Source organism: Schistocerca piceifrons, chromosome 10 (genome assembly GCF_021461385.2).
Source record: "Schistocerca piceifrons isolate TAMUIC-IGC-003096 chromosome 10, iqSchPice1.1, whole genome shotgun sequence".
NCBI lineage: Eukaryota > Metazoa > Arthropoda > Insecta > Orthoptera > Acrididae > Schistocerca > Schistocerca piceifrons.
Window position 1 is genome coordinate 10,050,200 of NC_060147.1, and position 24,496 is coordinate 10,074,695.

Consider the following 24,496-nt stretch of genomic DNA (forward strand, 5'->3'; position numbering starts at 1 on the left):
TAATTCTCACTCTTCAGCACAACAGTAGCATTACCCTTATCAACAGTAAGCACAATAATATTCCTGTCCGCATTAATCTCCCGTAACGCCCTCCTTTCTCCTAGGAATAAATTACTGCTGGGTGGCTTGGCTTTACGTAATACCCTGGCTGTTTCCATCCTGAGAAGCTATAGAGATCTACAAGCGCGAAAATAATTTTAATAGAAAAGAAGATGGATTAAAACTAGACAAGATATGGCGGTCGACTCTGTACCACCCAAGTGACTATCGATTACCTATAATCGAGAGAGATGGCACTAGCCAGAGATAGTTTTAAAGTCGAAAGCACGTGATGAATGGTGGCACCATCTAAGCGCTCTATATAAGCGGGACCTCCAGCGCCTAACAGACCAAACCTTCGCCCTTCCCATTAATTACGTCCGTCTGATCGGCTCCTTTCTCTCCCACTGTCCTTCCTACGTCACCATCCATAACACAGATCCCTACACCTTTTTCCCCTCTGCCGGTGTGCCCCAAGGCTCCGTCCTCTCCCCCCTTCTGTACCTTTTGTATACGGCGGACATGCCGCCGCCGTCACCCCCCGTCCACCTTCTCCAGTTTGCCGATGACACCGCCTTCCTTGCCCTTGCCCCCACCCTGCAGCGCTCCCAACAACTTCTCCAATCCCATCTTGAGCGGTTCACCGCTTGGTGCAACCAGTGGTTGCTCAAGGTCAATCCCTCCAAAACCCAGGCGATCATTGTAGGGAAAACCACCCCTTCCTTCCGCCTCCTTGATTTCTATCTCACCATCTATGGCCGTCCTATCGCCCTCACTCCCACCCTTAAGTACCTTGGCGTCACCCTCGACCGTAGCCTCTCCTGGACTCCCCATCTCTGGACAATCCAAGCCAAGGCACGCTCCCGACTCCGTCTCCTCAAGCTCCTTTCCGGCCGTACGTGGGGTCTGGACCCCTCCACCATACTCCACACCTATAAATCCCTCATCTGCCCTATCCTTTGTTACGCCCATCCGGCCTGTATCTCTGCCTCCCTACCTTTTATAAACCCCTTCAAATCCTTGAACACCATGCTCTCCGCCTCGCCTATCGCATCCGTCTCCCTTCCACCACGCGGATACTGTATGATCTCATTCCATTCCCCCACCTCCTCCTTTTCCTTGAAAGGATACGGATCCTGTACACCTCCCGCAAACTCAATCCTCCTCACCCGCTTGTCTCACCCATCCTCTCCCACCCCCGCCCGCTCCCGCACCTGTATTCCCACGTCCCACCGGGTCTCCATCTCTCCACCCTCCTTACCCTCTCCCAAGGTGGCTTCCGCCAGCTCCCCCTCCTTGATGATGCCCTCCTCCCCTCCATATCTACCCCTCCTACCAACTTTGATCCTCCCTCTCTCTTCCTGTGTCTGTTCCTTTGGGCACCCTCCCTCCCTCCTCCCTTTCTCCCCACTCCTCCCCCGGGCCTCCCCTCCCCTGTCCCTCTACTCCTTCTCCCATCCCCTCCGCCATTGGCATCTTTGCTCTCCCCTCTCCACCTCTCCCTCACCCTTCTTCCCCTCTTGGCAGGTCCCCGAACTCGCACACGTTAAGTGGACCTTCGCGCGCCGGAGATCATCGCCATCTGTGTCTCGTGTGTGTGACGTCGTTTTGTGTTTTTAGTGTCCGCCGTCACGCTTCTACGTTCACTTGTGCCGTCGGATTCATCAGTGTTATGTGCGCCGTGTCAACGTGTTTTCATTGTCGTTATCGTCGAGTGTGAACGGCTCCGTGTTTTTTGTGTATCTGTGACCACTATTTTTTTGCCCGTCACTCTTCATTCTGATTCTCCATTCTGTGTACTGTTATTGTCAACACTATGGCTGAAGAGCGGCGTAGCATGCCGCTGACAGCCTACCTGCTTGTTCAGGTATTCAAATAACAATAAAGGAAAAAAAAACGCCTAACAGCCAGTCGCCGACTCACCTCAGAAGATGTTGGCCGCAGTAGGCAACGAAACGTCAGGAAGGAGAAGTTTTTTATATGGACCACGGCAATTCAGCCCGGAAGTTTTAATTAATGAAGACACCGACCGTGAAAGCTTACATGTTATAATTTCCCTCTGTTAATAATAGGAGGTTCTCGTTTCCGAGATCCAAAGTCTCTTCACAGATTGTCAGGCAAAGGTGGGCCATAGGACGAACTTGCCGACAACACGGTGCATTCCGAATACCGTGTCAGGATTTCATGACATAATCCAAACGAAATGTTAAGAGTCGTCTGCAACCTCTTGGACAATCAGTTTTCGATTGGCAAGCACAATTTCGTTGACATGAGCGTCGTCGGTAGACGTCGAAGGGCGCCCATTCGGCCATTCTTAAGCCGTGTGAACCATTTGTAACACCGAGTACAGCTTAAGCACTCATCGGCGTAGGCTTTCTGCATCATTTTTTGTCTCTCTGTGAAGGTCTCCGTGAGTTCCACGCAAAATTCAATGCAGACGCGGTGCTTCTCTGCCGTCTCGAAATTCGTAAACTACACAACACAATGTTTACTCAATCTACCACTGAACAGTAACTATATACGCATGCTGTTACAGCGCGATTACTTGTAATTCCACATTAATGTAATAAATGCTCAAAATTGTGTCCGTCAACCTCAATGCATTTGGCAATACTTGTAACGACATTCCTCTCAACAGCGAGTAGTTCGCCTTCCGTAATGTTCGCACATGCATTGACAATGCACTGACGCATGTTTTCAGGCGTTGTCGGTGGATCACGATAGCAAATATCCTTCAACGTTCCCCACACACGTCAGATGCGGTGAACGTGCGGGCCACGGTATGGTGCTTCGACAACCAATCCAACTGTCATGAAATATGCTATTCAATACCGCTTCAACCGCACGCGAACTAAGTGCCGGACATCCATCATGTTGGAAGTACATTGCCATTCTGTCATGGAGTGAAACATCTTGTAGTAACATCGGTAGGAAATCAGCATACATTGCACCATTTAGATTGCCATCGATAAAATGAGAAAATTGGGGTTAATTATCCTTCCTCCCATAATGACGCAGCTTACATTAATCCGCAAAGGTCGCTGATGTTCCACTTGTCGCAGTCATCGTGGATTTTCCGTTGCCCAATAGTGCATATTATGCCGGTTTACGTTACCGCTGTTGGTGAATGACGCTTCGTCGCTAAATAGAACGCGTGCAAAAAATCTGTCATCGTCCCGTAATTTCTCTTGTGCCCAGTGGCAGAACTGTACACGACGTTCAAAGTCGTCGTCATGCAATTCCTGGTGCATAGAAATATGGTACGGGTGCAATCGATGTTGATGTAGCATACTCAACACCGACGTTTTTGAGATTCCCGATTCTCGCGCAATTTTCTGCTGCTGATTTTAGGATTAGCCGCGTCAACAGCTAAAATACCTACTTGGGCATCATCATTTGTTGCAGGTCGTGGCTGACGTTTCACATGTGGTTGAACACTTCCTGTTTCCTTAAATAACGTAACTATCCGGCGAACGGTCCGGACACTTGGATGATGTCGTCCAGGATACCGAGCAGCATACATAGCACACGCCCGTTGGCCATTTTCATCACAATAGCGGTACATCAACACGATATGGACCTTTTCCGCAATTGATAAACGGTTGATTTTAACGCGGGTAATGTATTACGAAGCAAATACCGTCCGCACTGGCGGAATGTTATGTGATACCACGTACTTATACGTTTGTGACTATTACAGCGCCCTCTATCACAAAGCGAAAAAAGTGGTCCAACTAAAACATTCATATTTCTTTACGTAGTACAGGAATATGTACTAAAGTGGGGGTTCCTATTTTAAAAAAAGCGCAGTTGATATCCGTTTGACCTATGGCAGCGCCATCTAGCGGGCCAACCATAGCGCCATCTGGTTTCCCCCTTCATGCTAGACGAGTTTCGTTCTTTGTAGTTTTTTTAGTTTGATGCTTATTTCGTGAGATATTTGGCCCGGTCACTATCATTGGACGACCCTGTATGCAACAATGAAACTTCCGGTAGTTTGACATTAAACACAGGTGAGCGCAGGGTGTGTTTCGGTGAAACACACCATAGGCGCGAAATTACGGATGTTTGGGACTTTCTGAACAGACCTCGTAGATACAGTTATCGCTGAAGTTGTCCTTTGTGCGTATTGTAGCCGTAGCTACCAGTATAAGTTAATCTTTTCTTGTTGACAATACTCTGGAGACGAGGTGGTGTTGTGGTGCGAGCTAGTTGCAGTTGGGCCCTCGGCCAAGACGGGGTGGTTCGAGCTTGTATGTGCTTATGTCGATACTGCTCGGCAGCCTCTTAAGGCTTTCCTTGCGTGTCCGCGCCGCGATCGCTATTTGCTCAAGTTTCAGTGTGGAAGCAAACTGTGGCATGCAGATTAAAGAGCTGAATGTTATCAAAGTGTTGATGTCTATTGAGTGTTTCAATAAACTGTAATTCGTGACCCCTTAACAATCGATATTCTCACTTGAAACACTCATAATAGTATCCCTGGAGGAATTATGTACTGAGATTAGCTGCATGGAAAGTTTGTCGGAAAAATAGGGAGAGATAGCGACCTAATGTAGCGGACCTAGAGGAATACCGACAAGGCCGTTATAACTTACATGGCTCACAGACCCTTATTTTGCTCAGAGCAGTCTCATTCTATCACCGCTTCCCTTTAAATAAATTAAACTTATGCAAAATAACTGACAAATGAAAATATCAACTTCCTGTAAATTCTGACTTGAAATTATTAGCAATGATGGCACCGTTAAAGAAAACTGTTGTTTTATATCTACATAAATGATCTTTTGGATAGGGTGGATAGCAATGTGCGGTGTGGTTCCTTCAATTGTATTGTTATATCTTTTACGTAAACTATTACACAATTTCAGTAGCCGCTTCAAAATAGCTACGGCCCACAGTAAGCTTAGAAAGCAGTTCTTTTGCTAATCTATAAACTGACCGTGAAATTCAAAGTTGCTTCCTTTCGGAAGAGAGTATACAATTTACAATCGGACTTCACAATGTAAAAATGATTGAAATCTGAATTTACAGACAAGATAGCTGTGCATGAAATGGAATGAAATTATACGGACCAAAAGAAAAGCTTCCGTATTTATTCCACAATGACTAACCTTGTAAGGAAAGGACTGACACTTTAAATGAAGTATAAAATTTATTTGACGATATATTTTTAAGGTAATTGACACACACACTTACATTTGGTCATCACAGCGACTAATCGTTAGTTATGACGGAAAAATAAAAAAATGTTGTCTGTGAACATAGTACTCTATCCCTTTACATTTAACTAACTCGACGCCCGTTGCTCTGCTCTCGTAGACTGTATGACCTGCAGATTTTTTTTACATATTTTTATGTCGTTCACAAATTGCAACACCTAAGCTTTCCTCGCTAATTAAGGCCATATAAGCATGGTCTTTTCCGAATGTACTTCTGACCAGAAAGCGATTCTGGTAACTGGGGTCCAAAGTTTTTGTTAATCATGCTTTTTTGCGATCTTGTTGAGATATGTCCAAGCTACTTTCATCCCCCGAGCGAGGTGGCGCAGTGGTTAGACACTGGACTCACATTCAGGAGGACGACGGTTCAGTCCCGCGTCCGGCAATCCTGGTTTAGGTTTCCCGTGATTTCCCTAAATCGCTCCAGGCGAATGCCGGGATGGTTTCTCTGAAAGGGCGCGGCCGACTTCCTTCCCTGTCCTTCCCTAATCCGATGAGACCGATGACCTCGCTGTCTGGTCTCCTCCCCCCAAACAACCCAAATAATTCTTTATGTCTAACCGAGAAATGAAATAACAGTTTCCATGAATTTAGAAGCTTTATAATTTTTTAAGGTAACGAAATATTTTCTTAAAAATTTTCATCCCCTATTGCACTCCCTTAGGGGTTGAATTTCTAGAAACACTGAAACACATATTTTTTAAATTTCTGACCGGGAAGTGAAATACCAACTGTCACAGATGCAGCCTTCAAAAACCCTTAGTAGTTCTTTAGTAATCATTTGTTTCCTAAAAAAAGTATCACCGACTATTTAGCCACTTAGTGGTTGAATTTCCAAAAACAGTGAAACATGTATTTTTTTGATTTATAACCGAGAAGTCAAATGCCAGTGTTCATAGATGTAGCTTTAAAAATGTTTAAGTAGTACGCTAATAATGATATATTCTCAAAAAAAGCTTTCGCTCATTATTTCATCCCCATAGAGTAATATTTCCAAAAAGGCCGAAATACGTATATTTTTTTATTTTCTGAGTGAGAAATCTAATACCAGTTTTTCGTACCGTAGGTCTGATTTCCAAATTTCCTTAAAAGCGAAATTTTTCAAGAAACCCTTCATCACGAATTTCACCCTCATACAATTGTAATTTCGAAAAATCTTTTCTTAAACGACGCATACAGTATAAGGTCCACACCTTCCGCAAATTTCAAGTTTCAGTTTGGGCTGGGCGCCGATCAGTCACTCAGCTAGCCAATCAGTCAGGACATTGCCTTTTATATGTATGGATTTCTTCCGGAATCTGATCAATCATTTATTCTCCACATAAGAATTGAAGCTGAGCTCTCAGCTAAATTAACATCAGTGCAAAGCTAGCGTAATTCAGAATCGATCGAGCTAACAAAGCGAGCGAGAAAAATAAGCAGACGGTGAGACCAAAACGTGAGATCGGGCACCCTTGTACAATGGTTTATATAGATCTCTTATGTCGAGAACATTCGTCTATTTAGAAATTACATTTACGTTTACAGTTTGGTATCTCTGCTGCAGTTCATGTACCCCTAAAATATTATACTTCCCGTTTGCACACTTTACTGTGGCTGTTTCCACACGTTTTACATTAACAAAATTCCGAGGGAAACTTTGCTCCGTGACACTACATCACGAAAGGACGATCTTACATTTCCAAATCTTTGCTCCATTTATCCCGATCTTTTAGCAAAATTTAGTAGGAGAGTTTGCTGTACGTTGGAATACTCCAAACATTCGCGCGTATCCAATCTTGTAATAGAAGTTTAACATACTGCTTATTCCATTTTGAAATGGTAGCACTCACTTGACCCGCGCTGCAGTCTTTTTCCGAAATCACAGAAATAAGGCTCCAGAATAGAAAAGCGTTTTCAAATGTGAAAGACTGTTCAAACATACAACATGATCATGTACGTAGGAATAAATATCCTATTGACCTCATCGGAGGTGAGGGTACATCTGGGGAGCCCCAGGGAAGTGTGGTAGGTTCGCTGTTGTTTTCTATCTACATAAATGATCTTTTGGATAGGGTGGATAGCAATGTGCGGCTGTTTGCTGATGATGCTGTGGTGTACGGGAAGGTGTCGTCGTCGAGTGACTGTAGGAGGATACAAGATGACTTGGACAGGATTTGTGATTGGTGTAAAGAATGGCAGCTAACTCTAAATATAGGTAACTGTAAATTAATGCAGATGAATAGGAAGAAGAATCTGGTAATGTTTGAATACTCCATTAGTAATGTAGCGCTTGACACAGTCACGTCGATTAAATATTTGGGCGTAACATTGCAGAGCGATATGAAGTGGGACAAGCATGTAATGGCAATTGTGGGGAAGGTGGATAGTCGTCTTCGGTTCATTGGTAGAATTTTGGGAAGATGTGGCTCATCTGTAAAGGAGACCGCTTATAAAACTCTAATACAACCTATTCTTGAGTATTGCTCGAACGTTTGGGATCCCTACAGGTCGGATTGAGGGAGGACATAGAAGCAATTCAGAGGCGGGCTGCTACATTTGTTACTGGTAGGTTTGATCATCACGCGAGTGTTACGGAAATGCTTCAGGAACTCGGGTGGGAGTCTCTAGAGGAAAGGAGGCGTTCTTTTCGCTGTCGCTGTCGCACAACAAAAAAGGCAGAGAATCCTGGAAAGTCTTTGTGGTGGTCTTCACGACGCATTCGTGCATGTGATTCTAAAATAAGTCGCCAGATGGAAACACCGACCAGAAAACATGTGTTCCTAGGCACTCTGTCATCTGGGTACAACTCTCTCCCCTACAAATTCACTGATTCATTTTGATACGAAATAAATTACTGCCGATACCACTAAAACACGTGTGACCTTTCTGGCAGCTGGCAAGAGGAGAATTTTTTTTTTATCGAATTTAAAAATTTTACTTTCAAATACATAACCGGCGCTCCTACTTAGACATTTGTCGGAACGTTAGACCAAATTTCCAACACCATCGGCATAGAAGGCAGCCGCCTGTGCTTTCCGATAATTCTCTACGCCGGTCTATAGCGCGTAGCCTGCGCGCGAGTGTTGTCTTCGTATCCAGCGTTTCACGTGAACAGAGATGATACTCAGGACGAGCCAGTTACGGCTGTGTTGTGGGAGATCGAACGCTTCCCATCGAAAAGGCTGCAGGAGCGTCCTCACTGCCCCTGCAGAGTGCGGCTGAGAATTGCCACGAAGAAGGAAGTGCGTGGCAGTCGTGTTAGGTGGACGGCATTCATTAAATTTATGAAAATTAGTATTTCACTTCCCTGTTAGATATAAATAAAAATTTATTAGGGAATGAAAGTTGCTATGAAAATATTTCCACAAGAACACAAAACGCGTGATTAACACAATCTTTGGACTCCCAGCTACCAAAATCGCTTCCGCAAAGGCCATGCTTATACGGTCTTAGTTAATGTGATAAGCTTAGAAAATATTACAATTTATGAGGAACATAAAAATTCCATTAAATTAATACAAAAAAATCTGTGCAGGTCATACCGTCTACGTGAGGGAAACAGCAGGAGCGAAGTTAGTTTACTGGTAATACTACACACATCATAAAAAGTTTTGCATCAGCTCGGTTCCGAGAGTTCCGGAACCTGTATAGAAGATTGGAATAGAAATCAACATAAACATCATTTCCGCCCTTTTTATTGCTCATGATAAACCACATGTTGCATGTTGTACCACCATACAGACGTGGTGGTCCAGATTGCTGTACACACCGGTACCTCTAATACTCAGTAGAAGGTCCTCTTGCATTGATGCATGCCTGTATTCGTCGTGGCATACTATCCACAAGTTCATCATGGCACTGTTGGTCCACATTGTTCCACTCCTCAACGCCGATTCGGCGTAGAGCCCTCAGTGTGGTTAGTGGGTCATGTGGTCCATAAACAGCCCTTTCCAATCCATTCCAGGCATACTCGATAGGGTTCATATCTGGACAACTTGCTGGCCACTTAGCCGAGCGCCGGCTGGAGTGGCCGAGCGGTTCTAGGCGCTACATTCTGGCACCGCGCGACCGCTACGGTCGCAGGTTCGAATACTGCCTCGGGCATGGATGTGTGTGATGTCCTTAGGTTAGTTAAGTTTAATTAGTTCTAAGTTCTAGGGACTGATGACCCATAGTGCTGAGAGCCATTTGAATCATTTGCACTTAGTCGAGCGATGTCGTTATCCTGAAGGAAGTCATTCACAAGATGTGCACGATGGGGGCGCAAATTGTCGTCCATGAAGACGAATGCCTCGCCAATATGCTGCCGATACCGTTGCACTATCAGTCGGAGGATGGCATTCACGTATCGTACAGCCGTTACGGCGCCTTCCGTGACCACCAGCGGCGTACGTCGGCCCCACATAATGCCACCCCATAACAGCAGTAAACCTCCACCTTGCTGCACTCGCTGGACAGTGTGTCTAAGGCGTTCAGCATGAACGCGTTGCCTCAAAAGACGTCTCCGACGATTGTCTGGTTGAAGGCATATGCGACGCTCATCGGTGAAGAGAATGTGTCCCAATCGTGAGCGGTCCATTCGGCATGTTGCTGGGCCCATATGTACCGCGCTGTATGCTGTCGTGGCTGCAAAGGTCGACCTCGCCATGGACGTCGAGAGTGAAGCTGCGCATCATGCAGCCTGTTACGCACAGTTTCAGTCGTAACACGACGTCCTGTGGCTGCACGAAAAGCATTATTCAACATGGTGGCGTTGCTGTCAGAGTTCCTCCGAGCCATAATCCGTAGGCAGCGGTCATCTACTGCGGTAGTAGCCCTTGGGCGGCGCGAGCGTGGCATCTCCTCCATGTCCGAACATCATTGGTTCACTCCGAGACGCATGAATACTTCCCTTGTTGAGAGTCCTCCCTGGCACAAAGAAACAATGCGGACGCGATCGAACTGCGGTATTGGCCGTCTAGGCATGGCTGAACAACAGACAACACGAGGCGTGTACCTCCTTCCTGGTGGAATGACTGGAACTGAACGGCTGTCGGACCCCTTCCGTCTAATAAACGCTGCTCATACATGGTTGTTTATATCTTTGGGCGGGTTTAGTGACATCTCTGAACAGTCAAAGGGACTGCGTCTGTGATACAAAATCCACAGTCAACGTTTGTCTTAAAAAAAAGTTTAAATGTGTGTGAAATCTTATGGGACTTAACTGCTAAGGTCAACAGTCCCTAAGCTTACACTCTACTTAACCTAAATTATCCTAAGGACAAACACACACACCCATGCCCGAGGGAGGACTCGAACCGCCGCCGAGACCAGCCGCACAGTCCATGACTGCAGCGCCCTAGACCGCTCGGCTAATCCCGCGGGTTCTGGGAACTGGGGTGATAGAAAACTTTTTTTGATGTGTGTATAACATGAAAAGCAAGGAAAGGGATCTTCAAATGAAACGCGGCTACTTGACATGAACTTAACAAAAGCGTGCAAGTGTCACACACCGTATCTCGATAACGGAGGACAAAGGAGAAATGGAGCGAACAAGTCGCGTTCCGTTTTCTTCTATCGTTAAACAAACGAAAGCACCCACTACATTTTGTTTCACGGAGTTTTCTTGACACATTTTAGCTCATCGATATTTTTTACAAAATAATTCATGAGTAATTAAAAATACGTCATCTCATTAGCACATTCTTTCTTTCAATCAATATACAAATTTATTTAATATGTAAAAATTTTTAGTAAGATTTTCAGGAGTTAATTAAAATTGGGGCTACTTTTTATTCATTTATAAAGTAACAAAGGGAATTCGCGAGCCCGTTCGAACGCGAGTATCATATCCCCAGCCCTAGTGTCAGGATACTTCTGTTAACAATAGACAATATACAATTATTTTTTTTCTAAATTAATCGAGAGTCAAATGGGATAGCACCATTGATTAACAGTATGAAAACATTATTAACAATTTCTTCGGATGCTCACCCCGAGTTAATTATAATACTTGTCATCTGTAAAAGAACTATGCTTGACGTACACTATATGGAATGTGTCAGACTTTCTGGGGTATGTAGTGTTTCATGATTTCCAAAAAGCGTTTGGTTTAATGTGTATAGTGTTGATTTGTCTTTTGATTCTGTTGTGGTATGTGTATGTAGTTTGATGGTTGTTTTCTTGTCGAGTGTGCGCGTGCGGTAGTGCGTGGCTTGGGCCTACTATGCGAAAAGAGAATGTTTTGTGTGTGTGTGTGGGGGGGGGGGGGAATCAAATTTCTTTAATCATTTGCAATGGCAGATTAAGCTATTATGTAGTCAGTTTATGTTCTACATCTCCGTTGTTATTTTAGTGTCTAACATGATAAGTGAGTTATTTATCTTGATTTGTTTCTTTCTTACATTCTTGGTCAGTGAAACGGTACTTTGCATGTGAAAGCTTTCCTGTAGGCTAATGTTAGGAGCTTTCTCTTTTCATTTTAATAATTTTCACATTCTTTTTCCATGTTAGGTGGTTTATACCCGTGGTTCAAAAATGGCTCTGCGCACTATGGGACTTAACTACTGAGATCATCAGTCCCCTAGAACTTAGAACTACTTAAACCTAACTAACCTAAGGACATCACACACATCCATGCCCGAGGCAGGATTCGAACCTGCGACCGTAGCGGTCACGCGGTTCCAAACTGACGCGCTTAGAACCGCACGGCCACACCGGCCGGCAATATACCCGTGGTATCTAAACGTCTCAGCAGCTTCCATTACTTAAGTGTTCTTCTAACCACTTATAGTGATATAACTCAGTGGAATAGAGAAAGGACCCAGGCATGAAATATAGCCCCTCATGCGAACTTGCAGGTATTTAAGAATTCTGTAACAACGTTAAGGATACACTACTTGCTCGTACGACGAGTTATTACATATGTGTCCGAAATACGGACGATGATTGAAGCGGATATAAAAAGGGCATTTGCAAGAAAATTTTGGCGAAAAATTTATGGGGTTGTCAGAGAGCATGACATACAAAAGGTTACAGTAAGGGAAGATAAAGTAAAATCAATAATCTCAGAAGGTACGCTGGTTAGGACGCAGCAGCACTTCTACACATCCCTCCATTTTTTAAAGAATCAAGTGCTCATGTATGAAACGGCTGCAAACGTCCGAATCGTTTACATGTAAGTGAAAGTGTTAAATATTTGACGTTAAACATGGTTTAAGACGAAAAACCCTAATTATGTTGGTATTATTAGTTCCCATAGAGTAATGAAATAGTTTAAATGGTTCAAATGGCTCTGAGCACTATGGGACTTAACATCTGTGGTCATCAGTCCCCTAGAACTTAGAACTACTTAAACCTAACTAACCTAAGGACATCACACAACACCCACCCATCACGAGGGAGAGAAAATCCCTGACCCCGCCGGGAATCGAACCCGGGAACCCGGGCGTGATGAAATAGTTTAGAAGAGGTTTGAAATTACGTTTAAAGTTCGTTGGAAATCGTTGAATTCTCTTCCCAGTTGAAACTGGTAAGCAACGTTTGTGTGCGTGCAAGAGCAATCAGATTGCGTGTATACGAGTATCGTCTCAGTTCTGCGACTGCATTCGTGATTTCCTGTCAGAAAGGTCAAAATTCGTGGTAACTGATGGGAAGTCATTGAGTAGAACAGAAGTGGTTGTGGCATTCCCTAAGCAAGCATTACAGGTCCTGTGCTGTTTCTGGTCTATTACACTGACCAGCCAGAACATTACGACCACCTACTATCGATGTAAGCCCGTCCAGGCCATAGCAGCGTCACCTGGCGAGGAATGACTGCTAGTCAAACACGCTCGGTGCGTGTAGAATCAGTGAGAGTGCTGTCCGTGTGTAGAATGGGGAAGGCGTTTGACCGACGGAGATTGTCATGTCCTGGAGACTCGGCACTCGTTTCGGAAACTGCATGATTTGTCGGGTGTTCTAAGAGTGCCGTAGTAAGTCTCTTCAACACGTGGCGATACAAAGACGAAACCACTTCCAGACGTCGTGGGGTTGGACGGCCACCCCTCATAATAGATGTCGGACATTGTAGGCTGGGCACACTGGTAGAACAGGACATGCGGCCAACTGTGGCGGAACTAACATCAGACTTTAATGCTGGGCTGAGTACAAGTGTGTCTGAGCACACAATGCAACGAACACTCCTAACAATGGGCCTCCACAATCAACGACTCATACCTGTACTAATGTGAACATCATGACATGGGCAACTGCAACTGAAATGGGGATGTGACCGTCGGAACTGGACGTTGGTCAGTCAGCAGAGCATTGCACGGTCTGATGAATACCACCCCCTGGCTCACCAGATCTGAACCCGATCGAACACGTCTGGGACGTGATTGAGTGTGGCGTCAGAGCTTATTGCCCCCTTCCCTGGGATTTCTGGGAATTGGGTGACTTGCATGTAGAGATGAGGAGCCAGCTGCCTCCAGAGACCTACCGAGGCCTCATTGCTTTCATATCTGTGCCAGAGAGGGACATACCAGCTGATCAGTGTAAACACTTTTGGAGAGCATCTGAGCACCCCTCTTAGTCTGTTTTCAGATGATGCAGTGAAGTCAGCAGAACTTATTACTTAGAAAAGAGACCTGTATGTTGCGAAAAGTAGCAACTGACCGTAAATAATGAAACGTGTGAGGTCCTCAACATGAGCACCTAAAGAAATCCGCTAAGTTTCGGTTATGTGATGAATCACACAATCTAAAGGATGTTAGTAGAACAGTCATTCGACATACCAACATATCCTGTTCATCACAAACTTGGTACATGTGCTAATGCGTTAATGCGGAAACGATTTACTCTGAAAAAATTACTTTCATTTGCCGACACCAGGAATAATCCTGACGCTATATAGCCTACTGTTTGCTTCACGGTATGACATCTACACTATGCACTCTTAATTAAACTGTTTTATGTGAACAGTAACAATTCTAGTGATGAACTGAGAGAGCACTGCTGACTGAAAGGCCTCAGGAAAGGTCCGATGTCATTAAATGGTTTAAAGATGATGGTGATGGTGATGGTGATGGTGATGGTGATGGTGATGAGATTCGAAAACGCGGATCAACTTGGTGTGGCACATGGAGGAGGAAGCCGTCCTATCGCCATGCAAATTATTGACGAGACTGCTGTTGCTGTAACTGACCACGGAGCACGTGCCCCGGATAGCGCCACTGCTTGGGCAGTGTGACGAGAATTATCCATCCCATGGTCAACAGCATGGAAAGTTTCGCGGTGTGTTTTACACTGGTACACGTACGAGATCCAGGCGCTGCGGCAACTGAAACCTCATGATTCGCAGTAACGTTTTGAATTCACTTTCCAGTGTCTGGCCGTACTTTGGCTTGCGCAGTATGCTTCTAGATGTAGATACAGACCTTGTATGGAAAGTCGTCCACAGAGCTAGAAGTAACTTCAGATATGTTTGGATCCTTCTTCATTTTGCTTGTTAATGACATCACAGAGAATGTTGCTACTAACTTCAAAGTATATGGGATATAATGGAGTTATCGGCAATGAAGTACTGTCTGAGCAACGCTACACGAGTATTCAGTGAGACACTAGTAAGATTTCAAAGTGGTGCAAAGCCTAGCAACCTTTTTAAAATGTTCAGAAATGTAAAATCGTGCACTTCACGAAAAGAAAAATACAGTATGCTATGACTATAGTAAACAAAGAATCACAATTGGAAACAGTCACCTGCTACAAACAACTGAGTGTAACAGTTTGTACCAATATGAAAAGGAATGATTACAAAGTGTCGGTCATAAAAGGATAATACGCTGCAGTCAGGGACTGTGCAGCTGGCCCTGGCGGAGGTTCGAGTCCTCCCTCGGGCACGGGTGTATGTGTTTGTTCTTAGGATAATTTAGGTTAGGTAGCGTGTAAGCTTAGGGACTGATGACCTTAGCAGTTAAGTCCGATAAGATTTCACACACATTTGAACATTTTTTCATAAAAGAAGGTGGCAAACTTCGGTTGTTTCATAGGCCAGTAGGAAAATGCATCAGTCTGCAAAAGACGGGTTCGACATGTCTTTGAATACAGGTAGTGCTCTGTGTCCAGCTCCGTACCTCAGTGGTCAGAGCACCTGGCTGCCTGTGCAGGATCTGCGTCCCATTGCTGATGCTGCCAGGGACCTTTCCTTGGTACGGAGAGCACGCAGCCTTGCAAAGCGAACTGAGGAGCTCCTGGACCGAGTACAAGCGGCTCCAGGATCAAGAAGCCCGACAAGAGCCGGGAGACCTGTGAGCGGAGCACGTGACCCTACATACTCCATCCGATAGGGCCACTGGCAGAGGACGACACTTCGCAAACGTTCAGGATTCGTTGTTATTCGAATTTGAGACAGGTCCCACACCGACTACCTGTATTCAAAGACATGTCGAACCCGTCTTTTGCAAGTAATCTGTTTTGCAGGCTTATGCATTTTCTTACTGGCCTATGAATGAACTGAAGTTTGCCACCTCCTTTTATGACTGAGACTTCGTAATCGTTCATTTTCATATTGGTATATACTGTTACACTCAGTTATTTGTAACAGATGACTGCTTCCAATTGTGATCGTTTGTTTACTATAGCCATAGCATACTGTATTTTTCTTTTCGTGAAGTGCATAGTTTTACATTTCTGAACATTTAAAAGAAGTTGCTAGTCTTTGCACCAATTTGAAATCCTACCAGTCATGTACTGCCATTAACAATGAGACATTGGTGAATCCATCTACAGTGATACCAAACCAGAACGATGTTGATTGTCACAGGTTGGTAAAACATAGGAGTTGGTGATGAAGCCTGATTCGCTTTGGGGATGGATGATAAATGCATGCAGGTATGCAGGCAACACAATGAGTTCCACCTGTACTGTAGCACACCACACTGCCTGCACAGCCAGCATAATTTTTGAGGCAGTCATGGCCTACAATAGTCAATCCAGAATTGTTGTATGTGGCCAGTCCTGTGTTCATCACGTTCTTTGATCTCACATGGGACCTCTCCCATCTTGTCTATGAGTGCACTTCTCCAGCAAACCAGTGCTCATCTGCATACAGCTCGAGTTGCTCAAGACTTCCTACATTCTGTTCAGACTCTTCCATGACTGGCTTGCTTCCTAAGCTTACACCTGATGCTAATCAACTCGACACTGGATCGTTGACACATATATTTCAACAAGATGTGGTTCAACACATTGTTAATATTGTACTGTACTTGTCTGCTTGTACTCACTGTATTTGTTTACACGTCTTGATTTTCAGATCAAGTGAATCATTTGTACAATTATGACTGATAATCCAGAATGAGATTTTCACTCTCCAGCGGAGTGTGTGCTGATATGAAACTTCTGGGCAGATTAAAACTGTGTGCCGCGCCGAGACTCGAACTTGGGACCCTTGCTTTTGCGGGCAAGTGTTCTACCACTTTTTTTTTCAGGAGGGCGGGGAGGGGAGAGTGATCAGGGGTCGTAACCCGAGGCCTGGTCATAGTGTCCCTCTCGCCCATCAAGGAATCAAGGAATCAGGGATGGTAAGGGGAAATCTTTTGTAGGAATTTTTATTTATTTTTATTTACTGTTTTTAATATATTCTTCATTTGGTTTTACTCTATACCACATGAAAAATAAATGCACCCAGCACCGCATCGTGCTCTGAGTAAAGAAAACAATATCTCGGTACGTTCCTACACCGAGGTAATGCATATGGGGAAAACGAAAAAAAAAGTGCTGCGTACATGATGCAGAAGGGTGCGTCGCTACTCTCCTTGTGCTGCATCATCCAGATACGTCTTGACGTATGTCGTATGTTATTCCATCTAGAATCGAACTTAGTCTTGTTAGCTCACTCCCTGTATTTTGGATTCCGTACGATCTTGGAATGACGTTCTTGTAGGTAGTTCCAAAAGTCGAATGCATCTTTAGGTCCATCGTGAAATAAATAGTGTACCACATGTGCACGGATCCATGTGACAGCGTTGGTCTTGGTGCGTGGGAAATACTGTTGATCCGGAAATAGTAGAAACAGAAGTGTAATGTGTTCCGGAGTCACTCGTAGAAAATACGACAAAATTTGTCGCACCGAGCGCCATACGTCTTCTGCCGCGCCACATGTGAGACGGTGTTCATCCGTGTTTGGTGTCCCGCAGTCTACACACAGAGGCGATTCCGCCATGTTTATCTTGTGGAGGCGTGATCGGACGCCTGTGTCCAGTGTAACCACGTGAATCGTCTTCCACACCACCTTCCAATTAATCTGAGGGCTTTTGGTCTCCACGATGTTTGGTGGGTGCCTGTGTTGTAGGACATGATATATATCCGGCGCCGACGCCTGTTTAGTCGGTGGTACTGCAATACGGACATAGCTTTGTTCAATGTAAAAGTTCCCGAAGTAGTAGAAGGGTGGGGGTATGTCTTGCGTCGTCAGTGGGGGGCGGAGCTAAGGACTCGAACAGCAAACCTGTCAAACTTTCCACAGCTTGATGTGTGAGCTGACATCCAGGGCCACAGCTCCGTCGTGGACGTGGACTAGACCAAGACCTCCCCTTTCTGGGGAAAGGGTCAGTGACTCCTAACTGACTTTGAAGAGCATGCCTGTACTGACGTAGGCTCCGAATGCCACTAATAGACGTCGAGCCATCAGTAACGGTATTGGAAGAACACGCGCTATGTGCGGAAGGCGCTATGCGAGGTAAACATTGACGAAGTGTGTCCTTTGGAGAATGTTGAGGGTCCACAGACGAAGGCTGAAGATCTGGACCCGAATTTGTTGTAATAAGCGGCGGTAGTTAAGAGCCGCAGTGCGCCGTATGTCGTCGTGAAATTCGGAGACATTTAATAGTGCCACGAAGCTGTAGGGGTTCGACACATGCTGGGGTCAACACGTCTCCTACGGCCATGGCGACTGATTGGGCGACGTTGAGACAGCCGTCGGAATCCACCTGAGCTACCCAAGCACGACTCACGCCCCGTCCTCACAGCTTTACTTGTTCGCGAAAGGCGAGGGTCCCGAGTTCGTGTCTCGGTCCGGCACACAGTTTTAATCTGCCAGGAAGTTTCTTGACAGACAATTTCATTTCGATCTAATGGTCCCCTCTCGGAGCGCCGTCTAACGCGGCCCTGGTGGCGCCGGTGTTGCAGGAGGAGATGCGCCGGCTAGTGCTGTGGCTGGCCGCGGCGGCGCTGGCGGCGGTGGGCGGGGCGCAGGCGCGCGCCTTCCCGCACGCGGCCCACCACAACAGCTCGCCCGGCCGCTCGCACCATGGCCACGGCCACGCCAGCGCCAACGCCTCGGGCGCGGACGCCGCCGCCGACCCCCTGGTCGTCGCCACGACCAGCGGGCTCGTGCGCGGCCGCTCCGTCACCGTGCTCGGCAGGGAGGTCAGTAGCGCGCCAACACCGGTTCTGTCCCATCGGGCTGCTCACCGGCCTGGAGGGACCGCCACAAGCTCTGCGTGTACGATGATACGGCATATCATTATGAGCCCGCGGGTTGGTCTAACTTTGGAACACTGTGGTGTGCGTACTGTAAGACCTTGGGTACACACACCATCAGATTATTTGAATTGTCGCTCTAACGAAGTAGGCGAGTGTCAGCAATACGTCTCGTGGTCTTATCGTGGCGTGTTTATCTTCTGCCGTTAGGTCAGACGATAGAAATGCCACTTGCACGCTTAGAGTAGCAGATTGACGGTGACCTACTTTAAACAGAACTTGATTAATTTTCACACACATTTATTAAAATAATAACAAGCATAAAAACTAATTAACTTCGTTCTGGATGGTATTTACAAATGACGATCTCAAGTTCCTTTGCTATTGGTACGTTAATCGTGTTCTCACATATATCCTGATACTTGACAAAAGTGTCTATACATTCATCTTCATGGCTATGTACAGGAATATGGTAATCTTATTAGGCGCAGACTGAAACTTGACTATAGACTCGTACAGCCAAGTGTGGACTGGTACAGACTGGTGCAGATAAATGCAGACTGACTGATTGGAGGTCTGTACACTCATTATAATACCTCGCGCATTCAGGTATCACTGCGCGAGTGTGATCCATGAGGAGAAAAGGTTCTACGTTAGCAGCAATCTCATTGGCTGCTTTACATATTAATACGCGGATCGGCGAAAGCAGAATTTGGTCCGTCTCTATGGCAGTGCCATCTCGTAGTGCGGAGATGGACGAGTGTTGCGCATGCGCTGTTGTGCTTAGCGGGGCGCGCTGTGGTGGGAAAGTTGTGTACGCACTCACTGTGCGGAAATATGTACACAATAAACCCAATACAGGATAGACTCTTAAGTCGCATGGATTCCACATGTCGTACGTGGCACTAAATGTCTATGCACAAATGAGGCAGTTTCCCATACATTACAGTCAAGTGTTTTGACAGCATCCCGCATTTGTTCCAACTGGTTTAGGTCTGGCAAATTAGCTGATCGAGACGTTCAGTTGACTGCCACACTCTTCAAACAACTTGAAACCTGGTTGGTAGGTACTCAGAGAGCGCACAGGATAAGGTTATGGTTGTGGATGGGGCCGTAAACGGTTGCTGTGAGTTGCACAAAGAAACACACAGCTTTATTTTTCTATGAACCACTTATTTACACATTGCTTCAAAAGATCACAATCAAACAATATGGCTGAAGGCTTAGTTAAAGAAAACTTGAGATGATTTCTGGGCTGAAGGCCCAAAATCACACAAAAGACAAGAACAGCTGAAGGCCTGGCTTAGAAATCAAAAGCAATTAAAAATATAACATAAAATTTAAAAAAAAAAAACATGCAATTGAAAACAATTAGCGGCTGAAGGCCTACACTACACGTCTGAAGGACAACTATAATTAAAACACATTAATAAACAATTTTTCTAACCAAGAAATTTCTTTTTAATCTTACAATAGAATGACCGAAAGCCTAATTAAAGGAATATTAACTTGCTGCATGGCTGAAGGCCACAAACAAATTTGAATCAATGGCTGAGGGCCTAGACAACAAGTCAGACAAGCAATTTTAAATAAACCCCTTCCTTCTTATAAAAATCTTCCTTTAAAGAATACACGCTGCTGAAGGCCTTATTAAAAGTGTTGACATAAATGCTCAGCTGAAGGCCACACATAACACATCGAACAACTAATGGCTTAGGGCATGCATTACAAAGAATTTCAGATAGAACAAATTTTAAGACAAAAATTTTTAAAATAAAATCAATCTTCAAAATTTTAATTTAACACGGCTGAAGGAACTGAATTAATACACAGCCAAAGGCCTCACACAGTACTTCAAACTAAAATGAAAATCACAATCTAAAACAAACAGAACAAGTGGTGCTCAGAAGTGTTCCAAGGGTCAGCCGGAGAAGGTAGCTCAAACACTGTGAGGCGAGAAAGGCAACAAAAATCGGATGGCAACTCAAACTAGGGATGGCCCAAGGACTGACCAACAATTTAACCAATTCCCTTCTGTCCGACCAATGGCGCAATGACGGAAAATATTGGCTGAGGACGAGGATACGAGCAGCGCTACGTCTTCAGAAACTGGCGTCTAAAAACAGCCAAGGGAACAATAACCACTCTAAGCAAAATATGAACCAAACAACTTAAAAGGCTGTCAAACTACACGCCGTGCCGGACAGCATCAACACAATGAGGAAAGGCACACTGCCAAAAAACTACGCTAAGGACCAGGTCAGGTAACTGGGGCGTTAACGGCCACAGAGCAGAAAATACCGTTGGTGCACTTTACTGGCAAGTAACGGTCAATTTAATAATTAATCACAATATAGGAAGATGGCTGCAAAATTTCGCCGACTCCAATACACCATATGTTGCTGCTAGCTGGAACGGCCCAGGAAGCAACAACTGGCAATGAACACAGTTGAGGTTTCATAACAGGTTAAATGATCACTCAACTTCAGCATCCAGGTTCGATGGGCAACAAACGTTGTCGCTCTTGCAGCTGGCACCTCACGAACTGACAGCGCGTGCACACCGCCAGCAGTCCCGGCCTGGCCTAACGCCGCGGAGACTTCCTCACTGCTCCGTCCCGACCAGCTGACTCAATCCAGCTCGCAGACAGCATTAAAATAACTGCTCAGTCAAAACCACACAAGCTACACACAGTTCCACGGAACAATTCAACAAGCAACTCGAACAATACTAAAACCAGCCACTGTAGAACAACTAGGAGGAATCAGAAGTCGATACACACAGAGAACATGGAAGCAGTTGATGACCAAATACACGTCGTCCAATGGAACGACTGACGGAACGACCAACCAAGGTCGTTCCCACCGAAGTCATGTGTGCTGGCAACAGTCGATCGAGTCATGGCTGTCCGGACCTCACTGCTGCTCCATCCCCACTGAACTCCCGATACGTGACCCAGAAATACTGGGGTCACTCCAAAGATAGTATGACAGTGATCTTATCGATAAGCGCTGATGCTGCCACTCATAGACAGGCAAGCCAGCAACTTAGTGACACCAGTAAATCGAATAAGAAACAGGACGGCAGTACCGCAAAGACAAGATGTCAAGTTAATAAATGGCACAAACACAAGCTGTGCACAGCTCACCACTGTAGCACTATTCTGGTCCTCTATGCAGGAGAGTTATCCTACTGGAAAATGGCATCATCACTAGGGATGCCATCCAGCATGGTGGCATGTAATTGTTCTGCAGTATTTTTCATACAGTCCACAGCTGTTGTAATACTTTCGTTACTACCACGGGTTCCAGGAAATAACAGGTGAATGTTCCCCATATCATAGAACTACACCTGACCGGCAATACATATTGGGCAATGCCTGTTTTGAGTAACCCTCCATCTGAGCCCGTCAGGTTAATCGTGTGGTCTAACGCACTGCTTTCTGGGAGGGAAGACATGCAAGTCCCCGGCACAAATCTGCCCAGTGGGTTAGTATCGAGGTCTATCATGCTGGCCAGTCTGTGGATAGTTTCTAAGGCGGTTTTCCATCTGCCTTGGCAAATGTGGGCTAGTTCCTCTTATTCCGCCTCAGTTACACTATGTCGGCGATTGCTCCGCAAACACTTTCTCCATGTACGCGTACGCCATTTTTACTCTATCACGCAAAAAGAGGGGCTACTCTTGTCTCGTGTGAGACGTTTCCTGTGGGTCCATTGGGGGCTGAACTGCACAATAACACTGTGTTTTGTGTAGGTCGATGGTTCGGTGACTGGACTGCTGTCGCCTGTTGTGAACCACTGAGGGCTTTGGCGGGGACGTATCCTCTGTCGTTTCTAGGTGCCCAGTTCCATACAGTATAATACAAAAACCTTCCATCTGCATGATAGTGTATCTGGATACGACCTTCGACCTGCTGTAACAGGAAACATAATTGATATGACTATGGAACACATTCCCATGGTGGGGTCTTGAACCTGTTTCCTTTGCATGATCTGTCTGAGTCAATATGGAGATGCATAAGGGCATCTGCTGTGGAGCCCCATGTTCAACAATGTGCTCTGAACATTGTGCTCAGAAACACAAGGTCGTGCACCATCCTTTTACTAATAAGATATGTTCACTTATACAGAGCAGGCAAACCTTCGACCTCCACATTCTGTGATGAGGAGTGGACCTTGTCGGCTACTTGCGCTTCCACTGTGCCTCAACTATTTTCCATAGATGCTCATGTGAGCAACATCTGATGAGCCAACCAGCTTTGCTCCTTCCAGGTTCCAAGCTATGAGATCTGCCCTTTGTCAAAATCACTGGACTTCTCCATCTGAGATCAGTATCATCGCTACAGTGATCCTTGTCTGGCTTGGTTATACTCTTTCATTAAGCTGTCTTTACACACATGTGTTTCTGAGTGTGAAGCACGCCATACGTGATGTCCGTTGTGGTTGTTGCACGCTTTGAAACGACCTCTCTACGTCTCAGAGGACACAACTTGCTCCTCATCGTGACCTCAGCGCTCTCCTGGCCGATAAATCACACTTTCTTTAGGGAAATAGACGTGCCTAAAATACACTGCACATCAGAAATGTAGAGACACTTCTTCGAAACCCTGTACTTACTTCACACTGCGACGTATAGCTTCTGAAATTGGCTCGAGAGGTGCCCACGGCCTTAATCTCTAATGATAAAAAGGCGTGGCTCCTTACGACGTCATCATTGAGGTTGGCGACGCCTCAAACAGTGAAGTCCCGACACACCCGAAAAAAACATCAGAGCTTAGAAGTTCAAAGGATCTGAGAGGGGAGTTAATCGTGTCACATGTGCGCCAAATATCACCAGGTTTATGCCGAACACCATCACGGACGTGTCACTGGATGGGAATGTCGTCGAACCTCTCTTACTCACATTTACCTCCTTCACACCTCCATGACAGAGGCTATAACAGAGACGCCCTGCGTTGAAATCGCACGATTTTCTTATCTATGGTCGAGGAAAATATTTCAGACACACCCTCGTTCAGAATAGACACAGAAAGGCCTTCAGTGGTGGCGTAAAAGCCCGCTTCCCTTGAGGTGCTGATCCCCACAGATTTTGAGGTTGAAAGCGATTATAGAATAATTGGATAAGCAACAGGGCGACGTCCTTTACAATTTTTGACACTGATGACTAGTGCACTGAGTGGAACTACAAGACACCGTTTAAAACCATTCGACGAAATTTGATCGTATTGCTTTGTCAGCCATCTTTGTTTGCACCATATTGTGATGTGATCACAGAAGAATGCTACATCGACACATGCGTGAATTAAACGGCAAAGGTCCCTATAAGATCTCCAGTTCGCCAACACCTTCAATGCCACTCACCCACGTTTGTTTAGCTCCTTGAAAATGTATCTGCAGACACGACTAGTGACGTGAGTCCTAGGCGCCTGCAGGTAGGCAACAACTTGACACCTCCTACTTCTCGCGTGCATACCAGCAGGCGACTGGGGCTCTCACCACAGGTTTTCCCTGTACAGTAGATTTTTAAAGTGCTCAACAAACATACGCAGTTGGCACTGGGGGATGATGCTGAAGTGGGCTTCTCATAGAGAGCTTTTGCCATTTTCGCAAACTTGGAGGCCTGGGAAAGCCTAAGCACCACTTGCTCTTTCGCATCGCGATTAGATGTCGTCGAACGGTTTTGAATGGTCTCGAGTAGATCTACCCTGTGAACCAGAGCAAAAACTGAGGTCGCACTACATTCCAAAGGGGTGCAATCAGTCTGAATGCAGTTGTTGGACTACGGCGTCTTTAGAGAAGGCCGTTCAAAACATGCAA

The 24,496-nt window shown here is 45.5% G+C and overlaps 1 protein-coding gene across 1 annotated transcript in view; it reads left to right on the plus strand.

Annotated features, from left to right (window-relative positions):
- The window catches only part of LOC124719030 (acetylcholinesterase-like), an 866,528-nt gene that overhangs the window by 125,306 nt on the left and 716,726 nt on the right, over nt 1–24,496 (plus strand). Inside the window, exon 2 of the mRNA XM_047244699.1 lies at nt 18,387–18,626. Within this exon, the coding sequence (XP_047100655.1) occupies nt 18,387–18,626 (240 nt within the window). The remainder of the gene's footprint in view (nt 1–18,386; nt 18,627–24,496) is intronic.